This window comes from Pseudophryne corroboree, chromosome 1, assembly GCF_028390025.1.
Source record: "Pseudophryne corroboree isolate aPseCor3 chromosome 1, aPseCor3.hap2, whole genome shotgun sequence".
Classification (NCBI taxonomy): domain Eukaryota; kingdom Metazoa; phylum Chordata; class Amphibia; order Anura; family Myobatrachidae; genus Pseudophryne; species Pseudophryne corroboree.
In genome coordinates, this window is record NC_086444.1 from 612,849,568 (window position 1) to 612,876,475 (window position 26,908).

The following is a 26,908-nucleotide window of genomic DNA, read 5'->3' on the forward strand; positions in this document are numbered from 1 at the left end:
AACCAATGAGATTTTAGAAAGTCCAAAACCACATTGAGATCCCACGGTGCCACTGGAGGCACCACAGGAGGCTGTATATGTAGCACTCCCTTAACAAAGGTCTGGACTTCAGGGACTGAAGCCAATTCTTTTTGAAAGAAAATCGACAGGGCCGAAATTTGAACCTTAATAGATCCCAATTTGAGACCCATAGACAATCCTGATTGCAGGAAATGTAGGAATCGACCCAGTTGAAATTCCTCCGTCGGAGCACTCCGATCTTCGCACCACGCAACATATTTTCGCCAAATTCGGTGATAATGTTGCACGGTTACTTCCTTCCTTGCTTTAATCAAAGTAGGAATGACTTCTTCCGGCATGCCTTTTTCCTTTAGGATCCGGCGTTCAACCGCCATGCCGTCAAACGCAGCCGCGGTAAGTCTTGAAACAGACAGGGACCCTGCTGAAGCAAGTCCCTCCTTAGAGGTAGAGGCCACGGATCTTCCGTGATCATCTCTTGAAGTTCCGGGTACCAAGTCCTTCTTGGCCAATCCGGAACCACTAGTATCGTCCTTACGCCTCTTTGCCGTATAATTCTCAATACTTTTGGTATGAGAGGCAGAGGAGGAAACACATACACCGACTGGTACACCCAAGGCGTTACCAGCGCGTCCACAGCTATTGCCTGCGGATCTCTTGACCTGGCGCAATACCTGTCCAGTTTTTTGTTGAGGCGAGACGCCATCATGTCCACCATTGGTCTTTCCCAACGGGTTACCAGCAAGTGGAAGACTTCTGGATGAAGTCCCCACTCTCCCGGGTGAAGATCGTGTCTGCTGAGGAAGTCTGCTTCCCAGTTGTCCACTCCCGGGATGAACACTGCTGACAGTGCTATCACATGATTCTCTGCCCAGCGAAGAATCCTTGCAGCTTCTGCCATTGCACTCCTGCTTCTTGTGCCGCCCTGTCTGTTCACATGGGCGACTGCCGTGATGTTGTCCGACTGGATCAACACCGGTTTTCCCTGAAGCAGAGGTTCTGCCTGGCTTAGAGCATTGTATATTGCTCTTAGTTCCAGAATGTTTATGTGAAGAGACGTTTCCAGGCTCGTCCATACTCCCTGGAAGTTTCTTCCTTGTGTGACTGCTCCCCAGCCTCTCAGGCTGGCGTCCGTGGTCACCAGGATCCAATCCTGTATGCCGAATCTGCGGCCCTCCAATAGATGAGCACTCTGCAACCACCACAGAAGAGACACCCTTGTCCTTGGAGACAGGGTTATCCGCAGGTGCATCTGAAGATGCGACCCTGCCATTTTTCCCAGGACTCTTGTGCATTGATGTACAGACACCTTTCCTGGTTTTAGGAGGTTCCTGACAAGCTCGGATAACTCCTTGGCTTTTTCCTCCGGGAGAAAAACCTTTTTCTGAACCGTGTCCAGAATCATCCCTAGGAACAGCAGACGAGTTGTCGGCATTAACTGGGATTTTGGAATATTCAGAATCCACCCGTGCTGTTTTAGCACTTCTTGAGACAGTGCTAATCCCATCTCTAGCTGTTCTCTGGACCTTGCCCTTATTAGGAGATCGTCCAAGTATGGGATAATTAATATGCCTTTTCTTCGAAGAAGAATCATCATCTCGGCCATTACCTTTGTAAAGACCCGAGGTGCCGTGGACAATCCGAACGGCAGCGTCTGAAACTGATAGTGACAGTTTTGTACAACGAACCTGAGGTACCCCTGGTGTGAGGGGTAAATTGGAACGTGGAGATACGCATCCTTGATGTCCAAGGATACCATAAAGTCCCCCTCTTCCAGGTTCGCTATCACTGCTCTGAGTGACTCCATCTTGAACTTGAACTTCTTTATGTACAGGTTCAAGGACTTCAGATTTAGAATAGGCCTTACCGAGCCATCCGGCTTCGGTACCACAAAAAGAGTGGAATAATACCCCTTCCCTTGTTGTAGAAGAGGTACCTTGACTATCACCTGCTGAGAGTACAGCTTGTGAATGGCTTCCAAAACCGTCTCCCTTTCGGAGGGGGACGTTGGTAAAGCAGACTTCAGGAAACGGCGAGGTGGATCTGTCTCTAATTCCAACCTGTACCCCTGAGATATTATCTGCAGGATCCAGGGATCTACCTGCGAGTGAGCCCACTGCGCGCTGTAATTTTTGAGACGACCACCCACCGTCCCCGAGTCCGCTTGAGAAGCCCCAGCGTCATGCTGAGGCTTTTGTAGAAGCCGGGGAAGGCTTCTGTTCCTGGGAAGGAGCTGCCTGTTGCTGTCTCTTCCCTCGACCTCTGCCTCGTGGCAGATATGAATAGCCCTTTGCTCTCTTATTTTTAAAGGAACGAAAGGGCTGCGGTTGAAAAGTCGGTGCCTTTTTCTGTTGGGGAGTGACTTGAGGTAGAAAGGTGGATTTCCCGGCTGTAGCCGTGGCCACCAATCTGATAGACCGACTCCAAATAACTCCTCCCCTTTATACGGCAAAACTTCCATATGTCGTTTTGAATCCGCATCGCCTGTCCACTGTCGCGTCCATAAAGCTCTTCTGGCCGAAATGGACATAGCACTTACCCGTGATGCCAGTGTGCAGATATCCCTCTGTGCATCACGCATATAAAGAAATGCATCCTTTATTTGTTCTAACGACAGTAAAATATTGTCCCTGTCCAGGGTATCAATATTTTCAATCAGGGACTCTGACCAAACTACCCCAGCACTGCACATCCAGGCAGTCGCTATAGCTGGTCGTAGTATAACACCTGCATGTGTGTATATACTTTTTTGGATATTTTCCATCCTCCTATCTGATGGATCTTTAAGTGCGGCCGTCTCAGGAGAGGGTAACGCCACTTGTTTAGATAAGCGTGTTAGCGCCTTGTCCACCCTAGGAGGTGTTTCCCAGCGCTCCCTAACCTCTGGCGGGAAAGGGTATAATGCCAATAATTTCTTTGAAATTATCAGCTTTTTATCAGGGGCAACCCACGCTTCATTACACACGTCATTTAATTCTTCTGATTCAGGAAAAACTATAGGTAGTTTTTTCACACCCCACATAATACCCTGTTTAGTGGTACCTGTAGTATCAGCTAAATGTAACGCCTCCTTCATTGCCAAAATCATATAACGTGTGGCCCTACTGGAAAATACGGTTGATTCGTCACCGTCACCACTGGAGTCAGTGCCTGTGTCTGGGTCTGTGTCGACCGACTGAGGCAAAGGGCGTTTCACAGCCCCTGACGGTGTTTGAGTCGCCTGGACAGGCACTAATTGATTGTCCGGCCGTCTCATGTCGTCAAACGACTGCTTTAGCGTGTTGACACTATCCCGTAGTTCCATAAATAAAGGCATCCATTCTGGTGTCGACTCCCTAGGGGGTGACATCCTCATATTTGGCAATTGCTCCGCCTCCACACCAATATCGTCCTCATACATGTCGACACACACGTACCGACACACAGCAGACACACAGGGAATGCTCCTAACGAAGACAGGACCCACTAGCCCTTTGGGGAGACAGAGGGAGAGTTTGCCAGCACACACCAAAAGCGCTATATATAACAGGGATAGCCTTATAATAAGTGCTCCCTTATAGCTGCTTTATATATATCAAAATATCGCCATAAATTTGCCCCCCCTCTCTGTTTTACCCTGTTTCTGTAGTGCAGTGCAGGGGAGAGACCTGGGAGCCGTCCTGACCAGCGGAGCTGTGAGAGGAAATGGCGCCGTGTGCTGAGGAGATAGGACCCGCCCCTTTTCCGGCGGGCTCGTCTCCCGCTATTTAGTGAATCCAGGCAGGGGTTAAATATCTCCATATAGCCTCTGGGGGCTATATGTGAGGTATTTTTAGCCTTTATATAGGTTACATTTGCCTCCCAGGGCGCCCCCCCCCAGCGCCCTGCACCCTCAGTGACTGCGTGTGAAGTGTGCTGAGAGGAAAATGGCGCACAGCTGCAGTGCTGTGCGCTACCTTTAGAAGACTGCAGGAGTCTTCAGCCGCCGATTCTGGACCTCTTCTGACTTCAGCATCTGCAAGGGGGCCGGCGGCGCGGCTCCGGTGACCATCCAGGCTGTACCTGTGATCGTCCCTCTGGAGCTGATGTCCAGTAGCCAAGAAGCCAATCCATCCTGCACGCAGGTGAGTTCACTTCTTCTCCCCTCAGTCCCTCGTTGCAGTGATCCTGTTGCCAGCAGGACTCACTGTAAAATAAAAAACCTAAGCTAAACTTTTTCTAAGCAGCTCTTTAGGAGAGCCACCTAGATTGCACCCTTCTCGGCCGGGCACAAAAATCTAACTGGAGTCTGGAGGAGGGTCATAGGGGGAGGAGCCAGTGCACACCACCTGATCTGGAAAAGCTTTACTTTTTGTGCCCTGTCTCCTGCGGAGCCGCTATTCCCCATGGTCCTTTCAGGAACCCCAGCATCCACTAGGACGATAGAGAAAGATTAGGTACTATCTGGTGTGCACTGGCTCCTCCCTCTATGCCCCTCCTCCAGACCTCAGTTAGGGAAACTGTGCCCGGAAGAGCTGACACAACAAGGAAAGGATTTGGAATCCAGGGTAAGACTCATACCAGCCACACCAATCACACTGTACAACTTGTGATAACCATGCCCAGTTAACAGTATGAACAACAACTGAGCCTCATTTAACGGATGGCTCATAACAATAACCCTTTAGTTAAGCAATAACTATATACATGTATTGCAGAGAGTCCGCACTTGGGATGGGCGCCCAGCATCCACTACGGACTACGAGAAATAGAATTACCGGTGAGTAAATTCTTATTTTCTCTGACGTCCTAGTGGATGCTGGGAACTCCGTAAGGACCATGGGGATTATACCAAAGCTCCCAAACGGGCGGGAGAGTGCGGATGACTCTGCAGCACCGCATGAGCAAACTCAAGGTCCTCCTCAGCCAGGGTATCAAACTTGTAGAACTTAGCAAACGTGTTTGACCCCGACCAAGTAGCAGCTCGGCAAAGCTGTAAAGCCGAGACCCCTCGGGCAGCCGCCCAAGAAGAGCCCACCTACCTTGTGGAATGGGCTTTCACCGATTTTTGATGCGGCAATCCAGCCGCAGAGTGAACCAGCTGAATCGTGCTACAGATCCAGCGAACAATAGTCTGCTTCGAAGCAGGAGCGCCAACCTTGTTGGCTGCATACAGAATAAACAGCGAGTCAGACTTTCTGACTCCCGCCGTTCTGGAAACATAAATTTTCAAAACCCGGACTACGTCCAGCAACTTGGAATCCTCCAAGTCCCTAGTAGCCGCAGGCACCACAATAGGCTGGTTCAAATGAAACGATCATACCACCCTAGGAAGAAACTGGGGACGAGTCCTCAATTCTGCCCTGTCCATATGGAAGATCAGATAAGGGTTTTTACATGACAAAACCGCCAATTCTGACACACGCCTAGCCGAAGCTAAGGCCAATAGCATGACCACTTTCCACGTGAGATATTTTAGCTCCACGGTCTTAAGTGGCTCAAACCAGTGGGATTTCAGGAAATCCAACACAACGTTAAGATCCCAAGGTGCCACCGGTGGCACAAAAGGAGGCTGAATATGCAGCACCCCCGGAACAACGTCTGAACTTCGGGCAGTGAAGCCAGTTCTTTTTGAGAGAAAATGTATAGGGCCGAAATCTTGACCTTTATGGATCCTAATTTTAGGCCCATAGTCACTCCTGACTGTAGGAAGTGCAGGAATCGACCCATCTGGAATTCCTCTGTAGGGCCTCACACCAAGCAACCTATTTTCGCCATATACAGTGAAAAAGTCTTGCTGTCACGTCTTTCCTAGCCTTTATCAGCGTAGGAATAACTGCATCCAGAATGCCCTTTTCCGCTAGGATCCGGCGTTCAACCGCCATGCCGTCAAATGCAGCCGCGGTAAGTCTTGGAACAGACAGGGCCCCTGTTGCAACATGTCCTGTCTGAGAGGCAGAAGCCATGGGTCCTCTGAGAGCATTTCTTGCAGCTCCGGGTACCGAGCCCTTCTTGGCCAATTCGGAGCAAAGAATATTGTTCTCACTCCTCCTTTTATTACAATTCTCAGCCCTTGGGTATGAGAGGAAGAGGAGGGAATACATAGACCGACTGGAACACCCACTGTGTTACTAGTGCGACCACAGCTATCACCTGAGGGTCCCTTGACCCGGCGTAAAACCTTTTTTAGTTTTTTATTGAGGTGGGACGCCATCTAGTCCACCTGAGGCAGTTCCCATCAATTTGCAAACTGCGTGAAGACTTCCTGATGAAGTCCCCACTTTCCCGGGTGGAGGTCGTGCCTGTTGAGGAAGTCTGCTTCCCAGATGTCCACTCCCGGAATGAACACTGCGGACAGTGCGCTCACTTGATTCTCCGCCCAGCGAAGAATTCTGGTGGCTTCTACCCTCGCCACCCTGCTCCTTGTGCCGTCTTGGCGGTTTACATGAACCCCTGTGGTCTGACTGGATCAGAACCGGTTGGTCGCGAAGCAGGATCTCCGCTTGACTTAGGGCGTTGTATATGGCCCTTAGTTCCAGGATATTGATGTGAAGGCAAGTCTGTTGACTTGACCACAGACCTTGGAAATTTCTTCCCTGTGTAACTGCCCCCCACCCTCGGACGCTTGCATCCGTGGTCACCAGGATCCAGTCCTGAATGCCGAATCTGCGGCCCTCGAGAAGGTGAGCACTCTGCAGCCACCACAGGAGAGACACCCTGGCCCTGGGGGATAGGGTGATTAACCGATGCATCTGAAGAGGTGATCCGGACCACTTGTCCAGTAAGTCCCATTGGAAGGTCCTCGCATGGAACCTGCCTAAGGGGATGGCCTCGTATGATGCCACCATCCTTCCCAGGACTCGAGTGCAGTGATGCGCTGACACCTGTTTTGGTTTTAATAGATTCCTGACCAGTGTCATGAGCTCCTGAGCTCTCTCTATCGGGAGATAAACCCTTTTCTGGTCTGTGTCTAGGATCGTGCCTAGGAGAGGCAGATGAGCTGTAGGAACCAACTGCGACAGTGGAATATATAGAATCCAGCCGTGTTGCCGTTACACTTCCAGAGAAAGTGATACGCTGTTCAGCAACTGCTCTCTTGATCTCGCTTTTATGAGGAGATCGTCCAAGTACGTGATAATAGTGACACCTTGCTTCCGCAGGAGCACAATCATATCCGCCATTACCTTGGTGAATATTCTCGGGGCCGTGGAAAGACCAAACGGCAACATCTGAAATTGGTAATGACAATCCCGTACCGCAATTCTGAGGTACGCCTAATGAGGTGGATAAATGGGGACATGAAGGTATGCATCCCTTATGTCCCGATTCACGATAAAGTCTCCCCCTTTTTAGGCTTGCACTGACCGCTCTTAGCGATTCCATCTTGAACTTGAACCTTCGCAGGTATATGTTCAGGGATTTTTTATTCAATATGGGTCTGACCGAACCGTCTGGTTTCGGGAATACAACATGGTCGAATAATAACACCCTCTTGTTGAAGGAGGGGACCCTTGACCACCACCTGTTAAAGATACAATTTGTGAATTGCAGTTAACACTGGCTCCCTCTCTTGGGGGGAAGCCCGCAGGGCCGTCGGTGAGGGGGCATATTCTCACAGTCCAGCTTGTATCCCTGAGACACAATATCTATTGCCCAGGGATCTAACAGGGAGTGAACCCACTTGTGGCTGAACTTACGAAGGCGTGTCCCCACCGGGCCTAGCTCCGCCTGTGGAGCCCCAGCGACATTGGTGGATTTTTGTAGGGGCCGGGGAGGACTTCTGTTCCTGGGAACTAGCTGCCCGGCTCTGACAAGAAAGGACGCACCTCAGACTTTCTTGTTTCTTTATTCGAAAGGCTGCATTTAATAATGTCGTGCTTTCTTAGGCTGTGCAGGAATATGAGGCAAACTAGCAGAATTACCAGCTATAGCTGTGGAGACCAGGCCCGAGAACCCTTCTCCACACAATCCTCAGCCTTCCATATGCCTCTTAAGTCGGCATCATCTGTCCAATGCATATTCTACAGGACACGTCAAGCAGAGATCGACATAGCTTTGACTCTAGGACCCAGTATACTCATGTCTCTTTGGGCATGCTTTATAACTATATATCTATCACTTAAGACAGCATCTTTAATATATTTATATCTATATGCATACTAGGGTCTCAATCTCTGCTGATAAGGTACCTGTCCACGCTGCCACAGCGCTATAAACCCATGCCGACACAATCGCCGGTCTGGGTAGTATACTAGAATGTGCACGCTATCTGCAGGATCCCTGAGAATAGCAAGTGCTACCGTCTGTGCAAACAGGACACCCCAGGGGAAGATTCTCAACATATCCTGGCCCTAGTGGGTAAAGGATACAGCCTGAGAATTCTCTTGTGGGAAGCTGCCGTCTCTTGTCTGGAGATTCCCGCTCTTTTTCCTCATGAGAGGAGGGAAATTTACCTCAGCATTCTTCCCCTTAAACATGTGTACTCTCGTGTCAGGGACAGATGAGTCATCAGTGATATGCAAATCATCTATTATTTCAATAATCATATATTGAACACCTTCCAGCCATCTTGGCTGTAACTTTGCATTATCGTAGTCGACAGTGGAGTTAAACTCCATGTCGATACCAGTGTTTGTTATTTTGGATAGTGAGCATTGAGAGACTCTGAAAGTCTCTGTGACATAGGGACAGACATGGGTAGATTTCCTGTCTGTTCCCTAACCTTTTGTGCAATAAATTCACCTTAGCACTTACACATATCCAAACAGGTGTCGGCGTTGTCGACGGAGACACCATCTCACACACATATCCGCTCTATCACCTCCTTAGAGGAGCCTTTTACCTCAGACATGTCGACACATGCGTACCGACACACCACACACACAGGGGATGCTCTATTTGAGGACAGTTCCCCCACAAGGCCCTTTGGAGAGACAGAGAGAGAGTATGCCAGCACACACCCCAGCGCTATATAACCCAGGGATTACAATACAACTCAGTGTTTACCCAGTAACTGCTGTATATACAAATTTTGCGCCTAAATTTATGTGCCCCCCCCCCTCTCTTTTCACCCTTTGTGTACCAGGATACTGCAGGGGAGAGCCTGGGGAGCATCCTTCCAGCGGAGCTGTGAAGAGAAAATGGCGCTGGTGTGCTGAGGAAGAAGGCCCCGCCCCCTCAGCGGCGGGCTTCTGTCCTGTTTCTGACTAAAAATGGCGGGGGTTTTACACATATACAGTCACAGACTGTATTATGTGTATTTTTATGCCAAAGGTATTTTTATTGCTGCCCAGGGCGCCCCCCCCCCCCAGCGCCCTGCACCCTACAGTGACCGGAGTGTGTGGTGTGCTGTGGGAGCAATGGCGCACAGCTGCAGTGCTGTGCGCTACCTTAATGAAGACAGGAGTTTTCTGCCGCCGATTTCATCGCTTCTCTTCTGTCTTCTGGCTCTGCAAGGGGGACGGCGGCGCGGCTCCGGGATGGACGATCGAGGTCAGGCCCTGTATTCGAACCCTCTGGAGCTAATGGTGTCCAGTAGCCTAAGAAGCACAGGTAGGTTTGCTTCTCTCCCCTCAGTCCCACGTAGCAGTGAGTCTGTTGCCAGCAGATCTCACTGAAAATAAAAAACCTAACAAATACTTTCTTTCTAGCAAGCTCAGGAGAGCCCACTAGGAGCACCCAGCTCTGGCCGGGCACAGATTCTAACTGAGGTCTGGAGGAGGGGCATAGAGGGAGGAGCCAGTGCACACCAGATAGTACCTAATCTTTCTTTTAGAGTGCCCAGTCTCCTGCGGAGCCCGTCTATTCCCATGGTCCTTACGGAGTTCCCAGCATCCACTAGGACGTCAGAGAAATAAGAATGATGCAGGTGGCGTCTTTTCTAAAATAACTCCTCCACGTGCCCATTTCCCTGATCCACTGCTGTGTCTGTAGCTGTATGGATCATAGGCATGCCCCCATTTTCTGTAACACTGGCCACCACCGCCCCGCCCCCAAATGGGTGCTGCTTGTCACTCATGCTGTGGCTCTGGGGGCACTGCGACCGTTGTTGCAGACACATGTGCAGTACAGAGCCTGCTCATACAGATTGGAAACCATTGAAGTTGTATGTAAACCAAAGGATATGCGTACAGCTCAGTACCCTCAGTCACAGTCTCACCGAAGGGAGACTCTGGCTCTATCTGGTGTATTCTGTATAAGGTGCTCTACCTGGCGTAATGTGTGTAATGGGCTCTATCTGGCGTAATGTGTATAAGGTGCTCTGCCTGGCGTAATGTGTATAAGGTGCTCTACCTGGCGTAATGTGTATAAGGTGCTTTACCTGGCGTAATGTGTAAAAGGGGCTCTACCTGGTGTAATGTCTATAAGGTGCTCTACCTGGCATAATGTGTATAAGAGGCTCTACCTGGCGTAATGTTGTATAACAGAGGTGGCCAAAAGGTAGATCGCGATCTACCGGTAGCTCGTGGAGCAACCGCTGGTAGATTGCGACAGACAACAGAAAATAACTGTAAGGAGCCTGCCGCCGCTTCTTCTCTTCACAGTTCCCAGGGATGCAGTGTGCGGGTGCGCAGTGACTTAATGATGTCACCCGAGATGTCAGGAGTCTGAGCGCTACTTGGAACCAGTTTGATCGAGCCAGCGGTGGCGACGACAGGAGAAGCAGCCAGCAGGAGACCATGCAGCGAGAACGTGGGAGCTGTGACTGCAGGGAGAGGTAGGACTGAAACTAGGCAGCGTGACAACTTGTCAGGTAAATTATGCAAAGGGGGGTTTCTTCACAAGTGGAGGGACGATCTGCAAAGGGGGGGGGGGGGATCTGCACAGAGCGTGGTATCTTCACAAAGGGTTTTTTTTTTTTACACAAGGGGTGATCTGCAAGGGTAGGAGATCTGCACAGAGAGGATTATTGTACAGGGGCTATTATGCAGGGGACTGGTTGGTGGGTATCTGCAAAGTGGTGGATTTGCACAGAGGAGGGTATTGTATAGGGGGCTATTATGCAGGGGAGTGAAAATAAGATTTTAAACCTACCGGTAAATCTTTTTCTCCTAGTCCGTAGAGGATGCTGGGGACTCCGTAAGGACCATGGGGTATATATGGGCTCCGCAGGAGACATGGGCACTCTAAAGACTTTAGAATGGGTGTGCACTGGCTCCTCCCTCTATGCCCCTCCTCCAGACCTCAGTTAGAGAAACTGTGCCCAGACAAGACGGACAGTACGAGGAAAGGATTTTTGTTAATCTAAGGGCAAGATTCATACCAGCCCACACCATCCACACAGTATAACATGGAATATATGAACCAGTTAACAGTATGAAACAAAACAACATCAGCCCGAGACGGATCAAAACTGTGACATAACCCTTATGTAAGCAAAAACTATATGCAAGTCTTGCAGAATTTAGTCTGCACTGGGATCCTCTACGGTCTAGGAGAAAAAGATTTACCGGTAGTTTTAAAATCTTATTTTCTCTTACGTCCTAGAGGATGCTGGGGACTCCGTAAGGACCATGGGGATTATACCAAAGCTCCAGAACGGGCGGGAGAGTGCGGATGACTCTGCAGCACCAATTGAGCAAATATGAGGTCCTCCTCAGCCAAGGTATCAAACTTGTAGAATTTAGCAAAAGTGTTTGAACCTGACCAAGTAGCTGCTCGGCAAAGTTGTAATGCCGAGACACCTCGGGCAGCCGCCCAAGAAGAGCCCACCTTCCTAGTGGAATGGGCATTTACCGAATTTGGTACCGTCAATCCAGCCGTAGAATGAGCCTGCTGAATTGTGTTACAGATCCAGCGGGCAATAGTCTGCTTAGAAGCAGGGGCGCCAACCTTGTTGGCTGCATACAGGACAAACAGTGCCTCTGTTTTCCTGACCCGAGCCGTCCTGTCTACATAAACCTTTAAGGCCCTGACTACATCAAGAGACTTGGAATCCTCCAAGTCCCCCGTAGCCACGGGCACCACAATAGGTTGGTTCATATGAAACGATGATACCACCTTAGGCAGAAATTGAGGACGAGTCCTCAACTCTGCTCTATCCCCATGGAAAATCAGAACGGGGCTTTTGTGAGACAAAGCCGCTAATTCGGACACCCGCCTCGCAGATGCCAAGGCTAACAACATGACCACTTTCCAAGTGAGAAATTTCAACTCAAATGTTTGAAGAGGTTCAAACCAGTGTGACTTAAGGAACTGTAACACCACGTTAAGGTCCCATGGTGCCACTGGGGGCACAAAAGAAGGCTGGATGTGCAGCACTCCCTTTACAAAAGTCTGGACTTCTGGGATAGAAGCCAATTCCTTCTGAAAGAATATAGATAGGGCCGAAATCTGTACCCTAATGGAGCCTAACTTCAGGCCCATATCCACTCCAGTCTGTAGAAAGTGGAGAAAATGGCCCAGGTGGAAATCTTCGGTAGGAGCATTCTTGGCTTCACACCAAGAAACATACTTCCTCCAGATACGGTGATAATGTTTCGCCGTCACCTCCTTCCTAGCCCTTATCAGAGTAGGGATGACTTCCTCCGGAATACCTTTACCCGCTAGGATTCGGTGTTCAACCGCCATGCCGTCAAACGTAACCGCGGAAAGTCTTGGAACACGCAGGGCCCCTGCTGCAACAGGTCCTCCCTGAGAGGAAGCGGCCATGGATCTTCTGTGAGCATCTCCTGAAGATCTGAATACCAGGCCCTTCGAGGCCAATCTGGAACAATGAGTATTGTCTGCACTCTTTTTCATCTTATGATTCTCAATATTTTGGAGATGAGAGGAAGAGGAGGGAATACATAGACTGACTGAAACACCCATGGTGTCACCAGGGCGTCCACCGCTACTCCCTGAGGGTCCTTTGACCTGGCACAATACCTCCGAAGCTTCTTGTTGAGGCGTGACGCCATCATGTCTATTTGAGGAAGTCCCCAAAGACTTGTTATCTCTGCAAAAACTTCTTGATGAAGTCCCCACTCTCCTGGATGGAGATCGTGTCTGCTGAGGAAGTCTGCTTCCCAGTTGTCCACTCCCGGAATGAAGACCGCTGACAGTGCGCTTACGTGATTTTCCGCCCAGCGCAGAATCCTTGTGGCTTCCGCCATTACCACTCTGCTCCTTGTCCCGCCTTGGCGGTTTACATGAGCCACGGCTGTGACGTTGTCTGATTGAATCAGAACCGGTAGTTCGCGAAGAAGATTCTCCGCTTGTCGTAGGCCGTTGTATATGACCCTTAATTCCAGTATGTTGATGTGTAGACAAGCCTCCTGGCTTGACCATGTCCCTGAAAATTTCTTCCTTGTGTGACTGCTCCCCATCCTCGGAGGCTCGCGTCCGTGGTCACCAGAACCCAGTCTTGAATGCCGAACCTGCGACCCTCTAGAAGGTGAGCACTCTGCAGCCACCACAGGAGAGACACCCTGGCCCTGGGGGACAGGCTTATTTTCTGATGAATTTGAAGATGGGACCCGGACGACTTGTCCAGAAGGTCCTACTGAAATGTCCTTGCATGAAACCTGCTGAAGGGGATGGCCTCGTAGGTTGCCACCATTTTTCCCAGTACTCGAGTGCATTGATGGACTGACACTCTTTTCGATTTTAACAGGTCTCTTACCATGTTCTGGAGTTCCTGGGCTTTTTCCATCGGGAGAAAAACCCTCTTTTGTTCCGTGTCCAGAATCATGCCTAAGAAAGATAGCCGAGTCGTTGGAACCAACTATGACTTTCGTAGATTTAGAATCCAGCCATGTTGCTGCAGCACTCTCAGGGAGAGCGCCACGCTTTTCAGCAACTGATCTCTCGATCTCGCTTTTATCAGGAGATCATCCAAGTTCGGGATAATTGTGACTCCCTGCCTGCGCAGGAGCACCATAATTTCCGCCATTACCTTGGTGAAAATCCTCGGGGCCGTGGAAAGCCCAAACGGCAACGTCTGAAACTGGTAATGACAGTCCTGTACAGCGAATCTCAGGTACGCCTGACGAGAGGGATATATGGGGACATGAAGGTATGCATCCTTTATGTCTAGTGACACCATAAAATCCCCCCCTTGCAGGCTGGAGATAACCGCCCGGAGCGATTCCATCTTGAATTTGAACTTTTTCAAGTACAGGTTTAGGGATTTTAGATTTAGAATGGGCCTGACTGAGCCATCCGGTTTTGGAACCACAAACAGGGTTGAATAGTACTCCTTCCCCTGTTGAACTAGGGGAACCTTGACAATCACTTGCTGTTGATACAGCTTTTGAATTGCAGCTAAAACTATCTCCCTCTCTGGGGAAAAGCTGGTAAAAAGCTTTGAAAAATTGGCGCGGAGGCACGTCGTCGAATTCCAGCTTGTAGCCTTGGGATACAATTTCCATTGCCCAAGGATCCACGTCTGATTGAACCCAGACGTGGCTGAAGAGTCGAAGACGTGCCCCCACCGGGGCGGACTCCCTCAGTGGAGCCCCAGCGTCATGCGGTGGATTTAGTAGAAGCCGGGAACTAGCTGTAGCAGGCATTCTTTTACCTCTACCCTTACCTCTGGCGAGGAAGGAAGAGCCCCGACCTCTTCTGGACTTACGCGACCGAAAGGACTGCATCTGATATTGTGGTGTTTTCTTTTGCTGTGGAGGAACATAAGGTAAAAAAGTAGATTTACCCGCGGTAGCTGTGGAAACCAGGTCTGCGAGACCTTCCCCAAATAAAACCTCACCCTTGTAAGGCAAAACTTCCATATGTCTCTTTGATTCGGCATCACCCGTCCATTGGCAGGTCCACAGGGCTCGCCTAGCAGAAATCGCCATGGCGTTGGCTCTTGAACCTAGCAGCCCAACATCTCTCTGAGCGTCTCATATATAGGACTGCGTCTTTAATGTGACCTAAGGTCAATAAAATGGTATCCCTATCTAGGGTGTCAATGTCAGCTGACAAGGTATCTGTCCACGCTGCTACAGCGCTACAAACCCAAGCCGACGCTATTACCGGTCTGAGCAAGGCACCCGTATGTGTATAAATTGATTTTAAGGTAGTCTCCTGTCTGCGATCAGCAGGATCCTTGAGGGCCGCCGTATCTGGAGACGGTAGCGCCACCTTTTTGGACAAGCGCGTTAAAGCCTTGTCCACCCTGGGTGAGGATTCCCACCGTAACCTGTCCTGTGCCGGGAAAGGATACGCCATAAGAATTCTCTTGGGAATCTGCATTTTCTTGTCTGGAGTTTCCCAAGCTTTTTCAAATAACTCATTCAGCTCATGAGATGGGGGAAAGGTTACCTCAGGTTTCTTTTCCTTAAACATGCATACCCTCGTGTCAGGGACAGAGGGGTCATCTGTGATATGCAAAACATCTTTTATTGCAATAATCATATAATGAATACTTTTGGACACCCTTGGGTGTAACCTCGCCTCATCGTAGTCGACACTGGAGTCAGAATCCGTGACGGTATCAGTGTCTGCTACTTGGGACAGTGGACGTTTCTGAGACCCTGAAGGGCCCTGTGACACAGTCAAAGCCATGGATTGACTCCCTATTCTATGCCTGGACTCTGCTTTGTCCAATCTCTTATGTAATAAAGACACATTTGCATTTAAAACATTCCACATATCCAACCAATCAGGTGTCGGCGTTGCCGACGGAGACACCACAATCATCTGCTCCACCTCCTCCTTAGATGAGCCTTCCGCTTCAGACATGCCGACACACACGTACCGACACCCCCACACACTCTGGGATATATCTATATGGAGACAGTCCCCCAATAAGGCCCTTTGGAGAGACAGAGAGAGAGTATGCCAGCACACACTCAGCGCCACCGGACACCGGAATAAAATCCCAGTAGTATAGCGCTTTTATATAAATATATATATAATTTCACTCACTGCGCCAATTAAATGTGCCCCCCCCCTCTTTTTTGCCCTCTGTAACTGTGTTCAGCAGGGGAGAGTCCGGGGAGCCAGCTTCTCTGCAGTGTGCTGTGGAGAAAATGGCGCTGGTTAGTGCTGGAGGATCAAGCTCCGCCCCCTCAGCGGCGGGCTTCGGTCCCGCTCAAATTAATTATACTGGCGGGGGTTTTATAATATACGGCCTCCGCCGTATCTAATCTCTATGCCAGTGACCCTTGAGGTTAATATTGCTGCCCAGAGCGCCCCCCCTGCGCCCTGCACCCTTACAGTGCCCGCTGTGTGTGTATGTGTGGGAGCAATGGCGCGCAGCGTTACCGCTGCGCGTTACCGCTGTGCGTTACCTCAGTGAAGATCTGAAGTCTTCTGCCGCCTTTGAAGTCTTCTTTCTTCTTAATACTCACCCGGCTTCAATCTTCCAGCTCTGTGAGGAGGACAGTGGCGCGTCTCCGGGGACGAACGGCGAGGGTGAGACCTGCGTTCCGACCCTCTGGAGCTAATGGTGTCCAGTAGCCTAAGAAGCAGAGCCTATCATTTAAGTAGGTCTGCTTCTCTCCCCTCAGTCCCACGTGCGCATTATTATTGGTGATGCTGTTATTTGAATGCATCATTGTTAATACTATTTTTAAATGTGAGCGTCATTATTGGTGTTATTTGACGCTGGTAGATCACCGGTAAGTAAGTGAACAAAAAGTAGATCCCAGGTTCAAACGTTCGGCCACCATTGGTGTATAAGATGCTGTATAAGGGCTCTACCTGGCGTAATGTGTATAATGTGATCTACCTGGCGTAATGTGTATAAGATGCTCTACCTGGTGTAATGTATATAAGGGCTCTACCTGGCGCAATGTTTATGAGGGCTCTACCTAGCATAATATGTATAAGATGCTCTACCAGGCGTAATGTGTATAAGGGCTCTACCTGGTGTAATGTGTGTAAGATGCTCTACCTGGCATAATGTGTATAAGGAGCTGTACCTGGCGTAATGTGTATTAGGGTTCTACCTGGTTTAATGTGTATAAGATGCTCTACCTGGCATAATGTGTATAAGGGCTCTACATGGCGTAATGTGTATAAGGGCTCTACCTGGCATAATGTGTATAAGGAGCTGTACTTGGCGTAATGTGTATTAGGGTTATACCTGGTTTAATGTGTATAAGATGCTCTACCTGGCATAGTGTGTATAAGGGCTCTACATGGCGTAATGTGTATAAGGGCTCTACCTGGCATAATGTGTATAAGGGCTCTACCTGGCATAATGTGTATAAGATGCTGTACCTGGGGAAATTTGTATAAGGGCTCTACCTGGCATAATGTGTATAAGGTGCTCTACCTGGCATAATGTGTATAAGGGCTCTACCTGGCGTAATGTGTTTAAGGACTCTACCTGGTGTAATGTGTATGAGGGCTCTACCTGGCATAAGGTGTATAAGATGCTACACCTGGTGTAATGTGTATAAGGGGTACTATTGTGTGCTGTGAATTGGTACTATTGTGTGGCCACACCCGCTATAGCACCAAAATATCTACTTGTGGCACTGTCAGAGGTACATGGTTCCGCATCTTGTTTGGTATATATTTGAATTTTTATAACTAGTACTGGAAACAGGAAATGTGTGATATAATTCCAGATATAACCAAAATAATCTGAAGATGTGTGTGTAATGCCTTGGGTATCATCACCTTTTTCCAGAATACCAGCACCTTTTTCATATATAAAATATTAACAGTGTAATGATCTCCTATATAATAGCCCAGATCTGTCACTCTGGATAACGCTGGGCGTGGCTGGCTCTCATTCGGTTAGCAGCAGGTCTATCAAACCAGTCCACAGCTGATTGGGTGAGAAACGCCCTCCCATACAGGTTACATCCAATGGGAGGCTCTGCCCTTTGGCTGCTGTGTGTTCTCAAAGCAGGATTAACAATGGAGCTGATGGAGCTGCAGCTCCAGGCCCACACCCCAAAATAGGCCCACTGCATCTGCAGCAACATACCCTCCAACACACATAAAAATCACTACAAATTCGAAAAGGGTGTGTGGCCATGGGTAAAGTGGCGTGACCACGCCCCTTTTCCTATACTTTTAATGGAAGTTTGGAGAGCCAAAAAATCGGTATTAAAGCCATAAAAAAGGTATTGTACCTGCCAAAAAGGTACAGCTGGAGGGTATGCCACTGCATCTGCAGCAAGTCTGCGCTGTGGATAGGGGAAAAAAATCCTTTTACTGCAGCATCCTATGTCCTGCTGCCAGTCCGCCTGCCCCCTCCGTCATCAACAATCACCACTCCCTAGCCGCGGCGCAGGTGGAACAAAAGCTGCTGTGGCCACCGACATAGATGTGTATGAAAGCGGCACAGTGGAAGTCTTTCATAGCCCTCCCTGCGCTGCATACTTCCTGAGCCTCCTCTGCGCGTGATGTCACAGAAGTGCCTCCCCACCACAACCGCGCCCAGATCCCCAGAGTCCCTTACTCCGCAGCACCGCACCTGGGCTGCCTGGGACGGCTAATGTAACGGATAGAGTGGGTGATATTGCGGAGGGTAATGTCTGGACGCTGAATCAATGTATAAAGTGACACTGCTGTGCAGTGCAGTGGGTGTGCACAGCACTCTCACCTTTTACATTGATTCAGCGAGTCAGTCAGTTCTGCCAGCCAGTCACTATTGCTAGCGCCGCTGTCCCAACGCGCCGCATTACAGAGAAGTAGACGCACTAAATTAACTACAGCTCCCAGCAGCCCTTAGCGCCGAAGAATTACGGCACTAAGGCCTGCTGGTAGCTGTAGTTTATTGAATGCATCTTCTTCCCTGTAATGCAGTGCGCTGGGACACCGGCGCTAACAATAATAATTGGCTGCTGTGTGAGTCTCCGGTAGAGACACTGCCAAAGGGAGGACAGCTGCTTCCAGAAGGAGAAGCATTACCCGCCCCTCCCCCACTCGCAGTACCTCCCCCCCCCCCTGTGATGGCTCCGGATCCCCTCCCCCACCTGCGGTGGCTTCCGGACCCCCACCAGCAGCACCCACCCACCAGCGGCACCACTGCACCAGCCCCTCTCCCACCCACAGCACCCCTGGACCCCATCCGCATCTACCCCTCACCCGCCACTGCCCCGACCACAGCACCTACTAGGTGATTCATCAGGCCCTGCGTGCGCTGTTCATGCCGTTGCAAAGGGCTACGACCCCTTAACCATTGCACGCCCTTTGTCCGTGCAATATTTAACCACTCACACAATTACGATTGGAAGTAATACTCCATATAATACAAATATTACACGCCACAAGGGCGTGCAAGGGTTAAGGGGTGTAGCCCCTTACGACGGTGTGAAGAGCACCCGTAGGGCGCGATGAATCACCTAGTATTTATATATTTATGTAAATCTAATTAACCACCAGATGATGCCCCCACATACTATTTCCCCACTGTCCCAAATTACCACAGACATTGCCAGGTACTGAGGAGAACTTGTCGCTGTCATTTTGTGCCCTGTCAATGAGGCTAGCCTATGGCACAGTATCCTACAGGTCCCTCATGTGACAGGGGCAATTCGTAGTAATGCTCCTTATTGTTGGGGATGTGTAATGTCAGTAATAGAGAGAGCTGGGCGCAACATACAGCAAGCTGAAATTTAGACCATTCTGCTGCGATCTTATCCGCACATCCTATTCCTCGCTGCTCCGCCCGCCAGCAGGGCACTGAGGCCAGGCAACGGCACACACTGCACACAGACACGGCCCCCTCCCCAGGACACAGGATCCTTCCCCTGGCCAGGACCCTCCTCTCGGGTGTCACATGGTAGGAGGGGCCCCGGCTCTCCGCCCTCTCCGCTCCCATCGGCCGCACTCCGGACTGGGCACCGGGCATGGGGCGAGCAGAGATGGGCTTCACCGGGTAACTGCACCCCGCAGGGGGGCCTCTCATACTCCCGAATCTGGTCTCAGACTGTTCCCTTCTCCAAGAGCCACTCTACACCCCACAGGACACGCAAGATCCCCGCACGCACACGACTCGCCCTGCAGGGACCCTCCACACTACAGCTAACCCCCACAGAGACCCCAGCACATCCCGCAACTCCCAGACCTCACCCTGCACACCCTATAGCCGCAGCAGCCCCCAGCCTTACATCCCCCCGCACACTCCCACCCGCAGATGCCACAGGCACATGCTACACAGATAGAACACATATTAGTCACAGTGTCACACACACTACATGCATGATCAGCCTGGTAATCAGTCTCTAGTCACTTCTTTAAACTTTCCCTTAGTGACTGAGCAGCCTGCCTGTGCCCCACAGAACTAATACTTGCTGCTGCATTTACTGCTCACAATAGCTAGATTTTAATATTTAACCTTTATTTACCTTCTCATACAATTGTGTCTTATAGCAGCAGCTCTGTCATATTCCAAAACATCCCCCAGGGCTGCTGTAGCTGTATTTCATTCCATCCTGTTAGGTCCCACAGAACCTGTCTGTCCTGTTTCTGTAACCCAGGCAGGCCAACAAGAAGGGCAAAAGTGCTCCTGCAACTCTGACCTCTGGAACCACGCTCTCACCCTCCAAACACTAAAAAGAACAAGCCATAACTTTTCCCACCTTTTCTAATGATAAAATCACCTTCATTACCTAATACTCTTGTCAAAGGTGTTCTTTACCGTTAATTAACAGTTATAATCTCTTTCCACAGCAATTCACTTACCCTTTTGTTTTGTTGCTTTATAGTGGTGTTGCACTATAAACACTCTTACATACAACCATTTGAACTGTTTACTTAAAAAAATGGACTTTTAAAGAAAAGTATATAAGTGGCTAGACGTACAGTGTCCTTTAACATTCACTGGGAAAGGTCTGTACTCATTTCATACATTTTATTGACTTGGGTGCTGTTATGGCCATGGTGTCTGGGGGCTGGGGAGATCCCAACGGTGACACTAACGGGATGGGGAAGGGCTACCCCAGAAACTCAGAGGAGGATGAGGCTTCACCTCCTGGAGGCATGAGCGACCCGGAGCAGGGTGACGAGGAACGGCCTGGAATTCAGGTGGATTGTGTAGTGTGCGGTGACAAGTCCAGTGGCAAGCATTATGGAGTTTTCACCTGTGAAGGATGCAAAAGTTTCTTTAAAAGGAGTATACGTAGAAACCTCAGTTACACCTGCAGGTAAGTAGCACTGTCATTCGCATTTGAAGGCTATGCTGTATATATTTAAATCAAATTCTGTCTATGAAAATATGTTTTGTATGCTTACAGAATGATATGTTTTGGAAGATCTCTCACTAGTTTATTTTCTTATGATGACTGCTGTAGGTTATTCCAGTACCGTGGGCTACAATATTACCAGTTGTTTGGTGATAGTATCACAAACTAGTGTATCTGATGATGATTATAAAGAAAATATGTGCATAGGCATACAAATGAATGGAGAATATCACAGGAGACTGTAACTTCCATCCATCTGAAATAATGTACATTGATTGACATCTGTCTGATCACTACTGTCATTAGAGTGCTCTGCATTTGTGTAGTGCCATCATATATTCTGCTCAAAACTAGGGATATGTTTTCTTCATTCTAATATAGAAGGAGTGTGCTGCCGGTATCCCATCCACTTTACAATACCACCTTTGCTCCCATCTGTTCTCCGCTCCAAGATGCATAAATATGTGTGCATTCCATTACATGTTAATCTCTGTACAACATACCCTATAATACCAGTCATGGCCTTTGTTGTGAGATGATGTTATGAAGAGGGCACATAGGGCCTGATAGAGGTGCACAGCTGTGACTTCATTTGCAGTGTGCTTCCGAAAATAGGCTAATGGCCCAGCTGCCGTCATGTGCAAAGAGATGGGCACCGCCGACGTCTTGCATCCGGCGCACACATACATAGGCGGAAGCATCTGGTGCATCAGTTGCACCTTTGAACCTCTGAGCAACCCTATGCTGTCAGAGACGGAACGCCTCTCCTAAAATGCAGAGGCCTCTCCAGCTGCCAACGAATTCGCAGTCGCTGGCTAGGGAATGCCCATAATCAGTCCTGACACGCCTGCGTTATTCTGTCACTTCCCTGAAACACTGGCTACTTGTCACTCACTTTGCAAATAAGTCTTCTGTGCGTGCGCTGTTGCTATTCAATTGCTGTGTGGTCGTGGATTTGGCGCATGCACAGTGGCAACAAATCGCTCCACTGTGTTGGACAGCAACATTGCATTCACCGCTGACTCAGGCCCATTGTTAACATCCAGTAATGCACAATAGTGGCAGTATGCAGTAGAAAATAGTACAGTGTTATCTAGGATTTCTTTTTTCTACCTGGTAATATGGCATTGCATACAATCATATTACCATATCGTAATAAATTCATATCTCCAGCAGGCTCTGGATTTGGATCCTTGAAATGTTATGTATATTGATGTTTTGTATATAAAGATTGAAAAGTGCAAAAAAAAACCAAAAAAAAAACCCACGTCAACCATATGGTGTCGACCTATCATCCGGATACCCTTTAGTCACAGTAATGTCAGAACATACACAGGTCTGCAGTAATATCTCTAGAGGATATGTGCTTGGGAGCTGGGAATCCAGTACATGGCCTTTATTTGAATTCTCTTTTCATCCTAAATGCCCTTACAGCTTAGTGTTGCATTAAATGCTAGTGACACAACATGTCAAATGTGATTCTTCTTGACAGGGGTGGGGGAGCTATAAAGGACAGTCCATTGGTCCCAGCACTCTTACTGGCAGCGAAAATAAATAAATGAGGATGACAAAGCCAAGAATTAATATTGTTCTGCAGCACAAAGGGTCACTGAAACTAATGGGTTCCATTCCCATATCTGGTGCATGCTTTTAGTGACATTAAAAGAAGAAAAAATGATGTATTTTGATGCCAATGGATATGGTACCATAATGTTGCCCCGCCAGAGTTGTTAGTAAGCAAACTAGAGCACATTTTCATTTTGCTATAGTACAGGGTGACCCAAAAGTAGGTACAAGTATATTTATGTTAGATTTTTATATTACTATATTTATATTCTATTTACACAACATAGTGTATTTCTTTGTTCTTCACTCAGATTTCTTGTCATCATTCCAATTCTGCAACAAATAGAAAGAATAATGAAAGATGATTACTGTATACCCACTTTTGGGCCACCCTGTATATTCCAGCTAAATAACAGAAATGACAACCTGCAATAAAATAGTACAAATGCATTCATCCCTTTAAAAATATATATATCATTTTTCTTTTGTTCTGTTGAAACCATAACTTTCCAGGCATTCTAAATATGAAGCTGCAGTCTGAGTATTGAAAATGGCTATTTGGAAGGATATATTCTTATTGTCAGATGTTTTGCCTGTTGGGTTTTTTTTTTTTTTGCCATGTTTTATTACTTTGGCCACCATTTTTTGTATTACTGTATTTTTTTTTCTTTGTGCTGTAAAATGGTTAATGTTTGAATTTGTGTTATATTTAACATGTAGACATTTGTATATATTAAAATAAAAATAGACTGTTTCATTAAAAAAGAGAAAATGCTTCTCCACATGTGGGTGCCTGACAAATCCAGTGCTTATCAGTGTAATCTCTGTGGAGCTCTGGCCCCAGTTAAAGAGAAACATTATTACTCTTGACCTTTGCAATGTGTTTATTTAACATGTAGCGCCACCCCTCTTTTCCTCCACAGTCTTATTTACCTTAACCCACGTGGAAGACTGCATTAACCCTTTTTATAAGCAAGCCAAAAGCTGAATCAGGATTTTACAATATATTCATTTAGACACGTCTCTTTTGGCTTGGCATGCTAAACCGACAACATATGCTGACTACGTTCATTTCACCCTAATCAACATATGGTTATTTTGCAGTTGTTGTAGAACAACATATCCCAGCATGCACATTCAGACAGCAATAGATACAGAACATAAACACCCATGACATTATAACCTTGCCACTGGCAGCGGGCATGAAGGGAAAAGAGGAGAGGAATATTTAGGTTTTGTACATGTTGTCAAAGAGCCTGAGTCAGAAATACGTAATGACGATGTTTACGTAGTTGACTGATTGTCATCCGGTTGTGCACTGCGCACACGCCAAGGTGCCTTTGTGAGGTTGCTCGCAGTGAGCATTCTTTGCAAAGTGACTGACAGTAGGAACTATGCGGGTAATGGTGGTATAAACGCAGACTTCATAGTGCCAGCGTCTCCGTTCCTGCGGCCATTCTACATGACCATAGTGTTACTACATGGTGGATTATCGGAGAATCTGCGAGCACCGATGCGTGTCTGTACGCAGATACTGATATTTGGGAAGCTGCCGGTGGCCAACTCAATCCATTTCCAGACAGCTACAGCATTAGCATATTTTCGCACATCCACATACGGGATGGCACCTGCGAATGCATTAACGTACATCTCTGAATCTGGCGCAGAGCGCTTTAAATACACTATCGACTTTATTACAAAGTGGAGGCTTTTCTATGCCGCTGACTTCCCAGCGGGTTGGAAGTGAAAGTGTAAAATGGCACTTGCAGTGAGTGTAAAGTCTGACGCGTGTTACGCGGACTGTGTGCTGCTTTAAATTTTCACTTCCAACCCGCTGAGAAGTTACATAAATAAAAGCCCTATGACTCTGATAATGTGAACTAATTGGACTGGTACCTACCTTCTAATATTGTGAATTTGTATGTATCCGTATTGATTTTAAGTACCAAAAGGACTAAAATAATAGGACTGTAATGTCACCAGCATGGATGGAGCCTCCAATTAGATTGTAAGCTCTCATGAGCAGGGCCTTCTCCTCACACGTACTTTTCCATCACTTAAACCATCATCATCTTCCCACTGCCTACCACACAAACGTTTGAGTTTGGCCGCCCGCCCCGCTGTTTTTTTGGTACTCCTGCTACAGAACTGTTTATAAGCCTTGTCCATGTTCTGCAGTGTTCTGTACTTGTAAGTCACTTTTTTTTTTTCGTGTTCTGTTCATACTGTTTATGTAAGGTGCTGTGGAACCCTTGTGGCACCACATAAATATAGGATAATAATAATGTATTATTCTGGGTCATACATAATCTTGAATACCAAACATTGCATAAAGTCGTTTACGTTGCTCAAAATACGTCAAAACAATAATATTCCTGGGATTAGAGAACTTTACAGCTAACCAACTGCTGTAGCTGAAATCAGCTGACTAGAAAATTGTGTTCAGCAGCTGAAACGGGACAAATGGGGGGAAATGGTCTGTCAGAATGTCAGTAAAGGGACTTTCTCTAACGTCCTAGAGGATGCTGGGGACTCCGTAAGGACCATGGGAAAAAGACGGGCTCCGCAGGAGATAGGGCACTTTAAGAAAGCTTTGGATTCTGGGTGTGCACTGGCTCCTCCCTCTATGTCCCTCCTCCAGACCTCAGTTTTACACTGTGCCCAGAGGATGAAGGGCGCACTGCAGGGAGCTCTCTTGAGTTCTTTGCTACAGAAAGCATTTTTGTTTGAATTTTTACTTTTTCACAGGGAGCACTGCTGGCAACAGGCTCCCTGCATCGAGGGACTGTGGAGAGAGGGGCAGACCTACTTAACTGATAGGATCTGCTTCCTCGGCTACTGGATACCATTAGCTTCAGAGGGGGTGAACACAGGTTCGTCCTGGGCGTCCACCCCCGGAGCCACGCCGCCGTTCTCCTCACAGAGCCAGAAGAACAGAAGCAAGAAGACGTCTCAGGCGGCAGAAGCCTTCAGCTTCACAGAGGTAACGCACAGCACTGCAGCTGTGCGTCATTGCTCCACATCACCTCACACACTCCGGTCACTGTATGGGTGCAGGGCGCAGGGGGGGGGGGGGGGGGGGGGGCGCCCTGGGCAGCAATAATAACACCTCTTAGATGGCAAATAGGTATATACATGTACAGCTGGGCACTGTACATGTATATAATTGAGCCCCGCCATTTTACACGATTTTGAGCGGGACAGAAGCCCGCTGCCGAGGGGGCGGGGCTTCTCCCTCAGCACTCACCAGCGCCATTTCTCTCTCCACAGAACGCTGCGAGGAAGCTCCCCGGACTCTCCCCTGCTTACACACGGTGAAGGGAGTTTAAAAAGAGAGGGGGGTGGGGCACATAATTGGCGGATAAAGTATAATACAGCGCTGCTGGGGAAAAGCATTCTGTGTTGGTCTCCAGGTTGTTGCGCTGGGGTGTGTGCTGGCATACTCTCTGTCTCTCCAAAGGGCCTTTCAGGGGATACTGTCTTCAGAAAAAGTTTCCCTGGGTGTGTGCAGTGTGTCGGTACGTGTGTGTCGACATGTTTGATGAGGAAGGCTCGCTTAATGTGGAGGGGGAGTGCTTGAATGTCAGGTCGCCGTCGGCAACGCCGACACCGGACTGGGTGGATATGCTGAATGTCTTGAATGCAAATGTAAATCTCCTGCATAAAAGATTAGACAAGGCTGAAGCTAGGGATCAGTCAGGTAGCCAGTGCGTGCCTGTCCCTGTGGTGCCAGGACCTTCAGGGTCTCAAAAGCGCCCCATATCCCAGGTCGCTGACACAGATTCCGACACAGATACTGACTCTAGTGTCGACTATGAGGATGCAAAATTGTAGCCGAAGGTGGCAAAAGGTATTAGGTACATGATTGTTGCCATAAAAGAGGTTTTGCATATCACGGAGGAACCCCCTGTCCCTGACACGAGGGTTCACATGTATAAAGGGAAAAAGCCTGAGGTCACGTTTCCGTCCTCATTTGAGCTAAGCGAATTATGCGAAAAGGCTTGGGAATCTCCGGATAGGAGACTCCATGTTCCCAAAAGGATTCTCATGGCGTATCCTTTTCCACAGAAGGATCGGATACGATGGGAATCTGCGCCTAAAGTAGACAAGGCGCTGACACGCTTATCCAAGAAGGTGGCACTGCCTTCTCCGGATACTGCTTCCCTCAAGGATCCTGCTGATCGCAAGCAGGAAATTACCATGAAGCACATTTACACACATTCAGGAACTATAGTTAGGCCGGCCATGGCGTCGGCCTGGGTTTGTAGTGCTGTCGTGGCATGGGCAGACTCCTT

The 26,908-nt window shown here is 48.5% G+C and overlaps 1 protein-coding gene and 1 long non-coding RNA gene across 3 annotated transcripts in view; one reads left to right on the top strand and one right to left on the bottom strand.

The window, feature by feature from the left end:
- Positions 1–20,702: 20,702 nt before the first annotated feature.
- LOC134902626 (uncharacterized) lies at positions 20,703–21,867 on the bottom strand. The gene is made up of 2 exons (XR_010175738.1): positions 21,551–21,867; positions 20,703–20,945 (listed from the first exon to the last, which is right to left on the bottom strand). It is a non-coding gene; the product is annotated as an uncharacterized LOC134902626 (long non-coding RNA).
- Positions 20,733–26,908, top strand: part of NR2F6 (nuclear receptor subfamily 2 group F member 6) — a 36,737-nt gene continuing 30,561 nt past the window's right edge. For both annotated transcript variants that reach the window (XM_063914401.1, XM_063914402.1), the window contains exon 1: positions 20,733–21,008. In XM_063914401.1, the coding sequence (XP_063770471.1) occupies positions 20,737–21,008 (272 nt within the window). In that variant the 5' untranslated portion in view covers positions 20,733–20,736. The remainder of the gene's footprint in view (positions 21,009–26,908) is intronic.